Source organism: Psammomys obesus, unplaced genomic scaffold, assembly GCF_907164565.1.
Source record: "Psammomys obesus unplaced genomic scaffold, mPsaObe1.curated_primary_1811, whole genome shotgun sequence".
NCBI lineage: Eukaryota > Metazoa > Chordata > Mammalia > Rodentia > Muridae > Psammomys > Psammomys obesus.
In genome coordinates, this window is record NW_026585686.1 from 17,332,575 (window position 1) to 17,341,609 (window position 9,035).

The window sequence follows — 9,035 nt, forward strand, 5'->3', positions numbered from 1 at the left end:
CATGTAAGTATGTAGAAGACTAATTTACTTTAGAAAAAATTTTTAATAGTGAGATTTGAGAGAATACTTCGTAAAATTTATATGAACAATTTTTATGTTTTTAAATAGAGTTTTATGTGTCTTAGATATTTTTAAAATAGTAGCTTGAATATAGACTTTAAATGTTTTCCATTCATAAATACATCAACTTGTTTTGATTTCAGAAGGAGAAACCATGGCAAGGAAGCTCCACCTTTCCCATTCTCCAGTCTAAGGCTCCCTTTGTGATACGTATGCTTTTCTTTTCTTTCATGTAGAGCATATTCCTTCCATGTTACTGCTGATGGCCAGATGCAGCCTGTCCCCTTTCCCCCTGATGCCCTCATTGGACCTGGGATCCCCCGACATGCTCGGCAGATCAACACCCTCAACCATGGGGAGGTGGTGTGTGCAGTGACCATCAGCAACCCCACAAGGCACGTGTATACAGGTGGCAAGGGCTGCGTTAAGGTCTGGGACATCAGCCACCCTGGCAACAAGAGCCCCGTCTCTCAGCTGGATTGTCTGGTGAGCGAGCATGAGGGGCCTGAGCTTCACTTCCATTAGGAAGGACTAGAAGCCCCTCTGTTTTCTATGTTAGCTGTTCAAGCTTCTGCCCCTTTCCCAAACTGGGCAGGATTCCATTACTGCTACTACACTGGTTAAATTCCAGTGTTGATAGGTTTATTTTTGGAGATGTTTTGCTGTGGTTTGGAGCTCACTTTGGAGACATGTTTTCTAAGATAGTGTCCCATGCTGTAGAAAAAAAAAAAGCAGTTAATGTGGACTCTGATCCCTGCAATCTGCTCATCTGCAGATTTCCCTGTAAACTTCAGATAAATGTCAACATTTGCTAATATGACATGAAAACCCTTCCAAAATTTTGGTATTGTCGAGGAGGTGGGGGAGATAGTTTGCCGTTCTGTCATTGTTTTAGTAAGATGGGAACAGAAAGAGTTGTCTCCTAAAACACTGAGCCACCCCATCAAGAGCTTAAAGACACCCATTTGCCTTATGATTGCCAGACCTGTAATGTTAGTCTTCAGCAGACTATGGACGGGCTGCCCTGCCTACACATCGGGGAGATGTTATTCACAAACCAGAAGGGCAGACCTTCTAGAGAAAAATACCTAGCAAGCATGTGTCTCTCTGTCTTGTCTTGTCTGTCTGTCTGTTTTTCTCTGTGTCTGTCTCTCTCTGTCTCTCTGTGTTTCTCTTATGTATGTGTGTGTTGTGGTTTTGCTATGGTAGTGCATACTTGTACTGATGGCACCCTTTGTTCCTCCATCTCTGTTGACTTTGATAACCTTTTATATTTCTTTTGCCCTTTTGTTCAAGACAGTTCCATAGAACAAAAGCCACACTAATATTGATAAAGCCAAGCCACTAAATTCTTAGTAAGTACTTAGTACTCATTGGGCAGTGTCAGGAAAAATGAAAACAAAGGCAGATTTTGTGAGTCTGCATATTCCAACAGTAAATGATGGTGAGGGGTGACAGGGAAGTACACTTACACCTGCTTTCCACCTAGATGATTTCAGTGTGTCTGTGTAGTTGGGAGTCAGGAAAACAGCTGAGCAGCCCTGTGAGTTTGTTTATTCTTTGGAAGAAGAGAATGGCAATTTGACCCTGTGTTAAGCAGAGTGTCCACAAAGTGTCTCTCTTGAAGTTAAAAACCCGAACAGCATTTAAAAATACCCAGTATTGTCAGTTGGCAATGCTTTGCAGTGATTACATTCTGTTATTTCACAGAATAGAGATAACTACATCCGTTCCTGTAAATTGCTACCTGATGGTTGTACTCTCATAGTGGGAGGGGAAGCCAGTACTCTATCCATCTGGGACCTTGCAGCTCCAACCCCCCGCATAAAGGCAGAGCTGACATCCTCAGCCCCTGCCTGCTACGCTCTGGCCATCAGCCCTGACTCCAAGGTCTGCTTCTCATGCTGCAGTGATGGCAACATCGCAGTGTGGGACTTGCACAACCAGACCCTGGTGAGGTGAGTACAGGGGCCTTCCTAGGGGAAGCCTCAATTAAGATGCTGTTTGTTGAGTGTAGATACAAAGGTATAATGTGGCCATCTGTGGGTGAGAAGTGTAGTCTTGGCATATGCCAGTGTCACCAAGACCTTATTTCCTTCATGTTCCCATTCTTTGGTCCACATTGAGATAGCAGATATGGCTTTGTCAAGGGACAACATAATGTGGAGTAAATGATAATACGAGGGCCTCCAGTCTAGATGTTTTGAGCTTGGCCAGAGTCTTGTTTGTACAAATTGAAGTCAACTGACACAAGACAAATGAGCTTCCATGAATTGAAACCACAAAAATAGCTTTAAAATATCTGTATTTCTCTATAGCTGATTAAGAGGGTCATTCCACATGGGAACACATCAGCTTCTGCTTGGCTTCTAGATCCTCTCTCTTCCCTTAGCAGCTAGTGTGCTTCCATTTAGTGTTCATACCAGATGTGTTCCAGAAACTATTTTTAAGAGTAAGCACTTAATTCAAGTGTAGTGGTAAAGACTTGTAACCCCAGCTTTTGAGAAGTAGAAACAGGAAGATTTAAAATCAAGGCATTCTGTACCTCTATCCTTTACTTTATAGATGAGGTACCCTAGGCACAGAAGGCACTTTGCTCTGGTCCTGTAGTTAGACCTGGCATTCTGCTCTCCGTGCTGTTTTTCTGGAGTAAGCACCAGACATATATGGGGGCGGGGGGTGTGCTTTAAATATCTTTTAGCTTGGACTGACAGTGTGTGGCCAGTGGCTGCTCTGTGTGAAGGAGTCCTATATTTCCTATGACACAATCTATTCTTAACAGTCAACAACTTTCCAGTCACTCTAGGATGTGTGTGGATGGGGAGGCTGAGGAACATCCATCTAGTGTGATAGTACACAGAGAAAGATGTTTGGAATGAACTAATAATTTTTTGAGTTGAAGAGGTTATAAGTCAGGATGAAGGAAAAAGGTTGTGAGAGTTGTTTGCAGAGACAAAAGGAAGAAAGGTATTACAAGGACTCCTTCGTTCCAGGGTAATCATGAAGAGACCAGTTAGCACTATTGAGATCCATTTACTGGGTAACCACAGGGAATACTGGGCATGTGGGAGAAGGGAACTAATAGGGGCAGGATCTGAAGTAGAGATTTGCTTGTGAGAGAAAGTTTTCGGGCTCATATCTTGGCTAAGAATTCAGGGCAGCAATGGTGATTTTTCCTTCCCTTGCACTTTTAAAATCTATGCTTGGCGCTGTGGCAATAAGGTATGGGGGGCATAGAGAAAGACAGGACCTTCTTGCCATTGAAATTCCTAAGCAGTTCTATGCTGGGGCTTTTCTGGTTCTGCAGGTGGGTCCTGACCTCTCTGATATGCCCTGACCAATGCATGCTCAGCATGTAGACTCATGTTTGAGAGAGTCACTGCATGTACCCTCCCCATTTGCCATCCCCAGGCCACTCTGTGCTCTGTTGCTCTCTCCACTGCCAGTTTGACTTGTTGACTCATGTCCTTCCAGGTCAGAAATCCCTGCCACACAGTTGATTTTGGATGCTGTTTGAATGTTGCATGAAAGGTCCCCTGTAAAGAAAGCCTTGCCCTGGGGATGGGGTCTGGCAATCGTCTGTCCTCTTCAGTCCTTTTCTTTGTCTCTACCTACCACCTCTAAGGTCAGGAGACCTGCTTGACCCTTGGTCTTTGGGAGCCCACATTTCCTAATGCAAGGCACTTTCTGATACAAAAGGGCAAAGCTGAGTACACAGGAGAGGTTATGCTGTGCTGGCAGGAAGGGCACTGCTGTTCAGTTCTCTTCTAAATGAGTGTGTTCTGGGAATGAGCCTTTTCCTTTTTGTGGGTTCAAGCCTTTGCTACTGAAGGACAGGTCTTTATCTTTTCTTAAGGAAAATTGGGTTTTGTGTGTTTATCTTTATTGTCTCTCAGTACTTAAACTCTTTTCCAGACCTGGTAAGAGTTTCACTGGGTCTGTTTATCAGAGTCCATAGCATACCTGACTTCTGGCAGCAGCCTGCAAAGCCATCTCATTTCTAGGCCTTGGATCTTGAAAAAAGAAACAGAACCTGCAGGGGCTGTTTCCTGTGCTCCTCAGGGGAAGGTTAGTTTGATATTGCACACCAACAGACATTGAGATGACACACAGTGAGTCCAAAACTAACAACACAACCTGTTTACCTTGAGCTCTGGCAGGAAATCATTATTCAGTCTGGTTGGTTTTATCAGGCAATTCCAGGGCCACACAGATGGAGCCAGCTGTATTGACATTTCTAATGATGGCACCAAGCTCTGGACAGGCGGTTTGGACAACACTGTGAGGTCCTGGGACCTGAGAGAAGGGCGGCAGCTGCAACAGCATGACTTCACTTCACAGGTGAGTGCTTGGTCATCTTTTTGTCTTATTAGTATTTTGCTTGTTTGTATTTATATTGTTTTGTTTGTGTTTGTGTGTATTTTAGAGAGAGAGGTGGGTGATTAGGGAGGTGGGGAGGATCTTTGAGGATCAAGGGCTGGAAAACATGATCAAAATATATTGTATAAAAGTGTTTTTAAGTAAAAAAAAAAAATATCATGGCCAACTAGATCTGTAGAAGTTTTTTTTGAGGCTAGGGTCTCATTCTGTAGCTTAGTTCAGAATGCTTGCCTCAAATGAAAGTCAGTCCTACTACTTCAGCCCCAGAGTACTAAGATTAAAGGAATATACTGCTATGACTGACTGGAGTTTTAAGATAGTATGTAAACCTAGCAACTTTTGGAGAAGTAGTCAAATGTCCCATGTCTAAATCTAGACTTACTTGACAAAGGCAGTGCTTGCCATTTTCTGGTGTCTTCCTCACGGTAGAGTTGTTCTTTTGTTTATTATTCAGCACTTCTTCCTTTCCTCTCTCCCTCCCTTCCTCCTTTCCCTCCTTCTTTCCTTCCCATGTAATAATAATAAAAATAATAATAAAATAAAAATAAATAATAAAAATGGTGTAAAAATGGTGAAAACGACCATATATACTGTTTTAGTTTCATTTCTGTTGCTCTGATAAAATTCCATGACAAAAATAGCTTAGAAGAAAAAGGGTTTCTTTTAGATAAACATTCCAGGCTACAGTCCATTGTTGTTAGAAAGTCACAGTGGCAGGAACTTAGGAGAGGTGGTCACTTTGCATCCATAGTCAAGGATCAAAGAGGATGGGAATACTGAATACAGGTTTGAGCACTCACTCTCTGTGTCCTTCTTATTCAGTCCATGGCCCATCCTGTGAATTGATTATGTACATGTGTCTACATGGGTTGTATCTTCCCACCTCAAATAATCCAACTAAGAAAATTTTTCACAGGCTGACCACATCCAGGCAGTTCTTCACTGAAACTCTTCCCAGATAATTCTCGATTGTGTCAACTATCACATATACGAATTTTAGATGACTATTGGTTTTAGTTTTATAATATTTCCTGTTTTACCCTTGTGTGGAATATGCAGGATGTTAATTTTGGTCACCAGTTTTAAACTTAAGAACATTTCAAATATTTGTAAATGTCAAACATATGCAACCCTACATGAGAGTTATATTGCCTAGCCATAAGCAATTATCAGCACCTGGCCAGTCTTTGTTCTACCATCCTCACTCCAAACACTGGATTATAGATCCTATACATTGTATTTCTTACACAAATATTTCAGCTAGTGTTTCTTAATGATGACTTTCCCTGCTATTCTTAAAGATAATTTCTTATTTTATAGCATGGATGGAGCTATTTAGTTTCCCATTTGTTCAATAAAAGGGTTCTAGACAGGGTTTCATCTCATCCCCTTCCCCGTCTGGGTTTGGTTGATTAAACCCCTTTTGCTACCCTTTGCAACTCCTCCTTGATTTATTGGGTAAAATCATCAGTGATCTTGTCCTACTTATAACAGATTTTCTCCTTGGGATACTGTCCAACTGGGGAGTGGCTTGCTGTGGGCATGGAAAGCAGCAATGTGGAAGTTCTGCATGTGAACAAGCCTGACAAGTACCAGTTACACCTCCATGAGAGCTGCGTGCTGTCCCTAAAATTTGCTTATTGTGGTAAGTTTGGCTATAAGCCTGTCAATGGCCTAAATGGGAAAATACTTTAAATAAATATGGTTAGAAATGGTAATTTGGTGGGGAGGGGGGGAGATGCCTTTCCTTACAGCTGGATGCAGTAATTCTATGACCCCTTATTGCAGAGTAATGTCTGTTTCAGCCTGCTTTGTTAATTTGAGAAAAGTCAACAGGCACTCAAATAAGCTTTGGGTGCACACTTGCATTGTGGTAGGGTTGGGGAGTAATTGTTCATGCTCTGAAGTGTGGGAGGTAATTCTATTTAGAATAGCGCAACCGTAGATATCATGTATTGATTATAATAAGCAACCAGGGTCCGAAGAATGTTTCGCTGCACTCAGACTCTTTTTCTCTCTAATGAGAACAGAGAAGGAAAAAGTCCATGTGGAAACTGTCTTTGTGCTTTCTATGGTCACATATTTGTTCATTGGCTATAAGGGTGCATGTGTGGCTGACACTAATTGCACATTCTATATGCATCTGAAAACATTTTACATTGAACATTAGTTGAACATTAGTTGTTTTGCTCTCATTGTTTCCATAATACTGAAAATGTCTATGATGCTGAGCCATGTATTGAATGACTCAGTGAACTAGCACACATCACATTTTTAAATAAGCACAGGTGGGTATGGAAGCCAGTGGTCTTTATCATTTATCCTCCCCCCACTCACCATCTTGTTTTGAGGCAGAGTTCTCACTAAACTTGGAGCTTGTCTTTTGTCTAGACTAGATGGCCAGCAAATGCCCAGGGACTAGCTGTACTATGCCTTTCCCCCACTTGTCCCTGAGGCTTGGATTCCAAGTATACAGGGCCACATGCTAGAAATCTGAACTCGTGGACCTGCTTATACAGGTTTATCTACTCAGTAATCCATCTCCCTAGCCCCCTGACAACTTCTTTGATTATAAACATGATGGTATCAAGGATTTGAAACTTGCTTGGATTATAGAGCAACCCTTTGAACATGGTAGTCGATATGTTAGAAATGTTCTCTTTGGGGCTAGCTAGGTAATTACATGGGAAGAAAAAGCACTTATGACCAATGACTTGAGCTCAGTCTTTGAAACCTATGTTAAAAGCTAGATGAGATAGGAATTATATATAATCCCAGCACTCCTATAGTGTGATAAGCGGCAGAGATAGGAGACAGGCCTAGAAGCTCAGAGGGTACAATAGAAACAGTAATATAGAGATTCTGTCTCAACAAGCTATCCTCTCACCTTCATGTTTCCTAGCCTTCATACACACACACACACACACACACACACACACATACACGAAAAATAGTGCTCTTTTTAATTAATTTCAATGGTGGAACTTTAATTGCACTGAAATTACATGTGCCTTTGCTAATTCTAGGCAAGTGGTTTGTGAGTACTGGAAAAGATAACCTCCTCAATGCCTGGCGGACACCGTATGGAGCCAGCATATTCCAGGTATGGAAGAACCTGCCTTATAGCCTTTGAAACAATAATGAGGTGGCCTCAGAAATGGAACACATTAAATATTCTCCTCCTATTTTTTTTTTCTTACAGTCCAAAGAATCTTCATCAGTGCTTAGCTGTGACATCTCTGTGGATGATAAATACATAGTCACTGGCTCAGGGGACAAAAAGGCTACCGTTTATGAGGTCATCTACTGAAAACACTATGGCTTCATATTTACAGTTGAATTGGGCCAAATGTTTGGAATTTGTAGAAATAGAAAAGTTATAATTTAAAACACAAAACAACAACAAAAAACAAATGAAGAACCTATTTCTAAACTTTGACACAGAACTGCTTTGAATCTACAAAGAGAAGGCAACAAGTTTATCAATAGACAGTCACCTGTCTACATTTGGGTACCACACAGAGGCCATAGGTGTGGGATAGAGGAGCAAGCTGCTGATGTCGGTCATGACTTGCCCAATTGTGAGCTTACCTTTCTGTTCCTTGCAGTTCGCTTCACGTTGAGTCCTTTGTAGAGCAGTGGTGTCTTCAATGAGCTTGTTTCTTGGTTTTGCATCTTGTGATTTTTTTTTTCTTTTTTTATTTTTGTTGATTCAACATTTGTATAAATTGTAAATATATTTGGTTTATTACAGTAAAGCCTTTAGTACCAGTAAGTGGTCTTGCTCCTTGATTCTTTTTAATCAATACTTGGGAACCATGGATGTGGCCTTTGTAAGTAAAGTCCATGCATACATAGGTAAGTTTTCAGTATACCTTGTCTTACACAAATATGTTTGGCTGTGGACATCTGCTATATTGGGACAGCTTTAATAGAAGAAATTGGAATTACTTTGAGATTCATTCTTTGAGACTGTTGTGATTCAAGCTCCTAAACTATTATCATGATTTTTATTTCGTTTTTAGTATGGGTCTTATACTACATCACAGGCTCACCTTGAGCTGGTCACAGTCTTCTTGCCCTTGCTGGGATTACAAGTATATGCCACCTTTCCTGACTTTTTTTTTTAACTTAAATAATAAACCTATTTTCACACATGCTCATTCTTCCTGCCTTTCCCCGTGGAGGAGATGAGGGAAGGAGGATGGGATTGGGAGGGAATGAGGGAGGGGGCTACAGTCGAGATACAAAGTAAATAAACTAATTAATATATTAAAAAAAAAAAAAGAAACCTTTTCTGCTTTCATATTAAATAAGCATGAGCTTGTGTATCTGGTTAAATCTAGATTGTGTGTCTAAGAGGAAATCCATAAGTATTTTTCTTCAAGGTCACAAAGTTCTGCCTTTTCCTAGTGTGTCACTGATAAGCAGAATCACTCTTTTACTAGGAAGGCCCAGTTTTTTCTTATCCACATTTTTTTTCTCTTATATTTCAAGAAATGTATTGATGATTTATGTTTTGTTTTATGATGTGTGCTGTTCGGAAAGCTCTGGAGTTCATGTTCCTGGAAAAGTGAAGTAGAAAGTCAGCTGTT

General features: G+C 41.0%; 1 protein-coding gene across 15 annotated transcripts in view; it reads left to right on the forward strand.

Annotated features, from left to right (window-relative positions):
* Tle1 (TLE family member 1, transcriptional corepressor) overlaps positions 1 to 8,215 on the forward strand; it is an 86,326-nt gene extending 78,111 nt beyond the window's left edge. For all 15 annotated transcript variants that reach the window (XM_055591483.1, XM_055591511.1, XM_055591520.1 and 12 more), the window contains 6 exons: positions 297 to 546; positions 1,771 to 2,018; positions 4,254 to 4,401; positions 5,935 to 6,085; positions 7,467 to 7,543; positions 7,643 to 8,215. In XM_055591483.1, the coding sequence (XP_055447458.1) occupies positions 297 to 546; positions 1,771 to 2,018; positions 4,254 to 4,401; positions 5,935 to 6,085; positions 7,467 to 7,543; positions 7,643 to 7,750 (982 nt within the window). In that variant the 3' untranslated portion in view covers positions 7,751 to 8,215. The remainder of the gene's footprint in view (positions 1 to 296; positions 547 to 1,770; positions 2,019 to 4,253; positions 4,402 to 5,934; positions 6,086 to 7,466; positions 7,544 to 7,642) is intronic.
* The last annotated feature ends 820 nt before the right edge of the window (positions 8,216 to 9,035 follow it).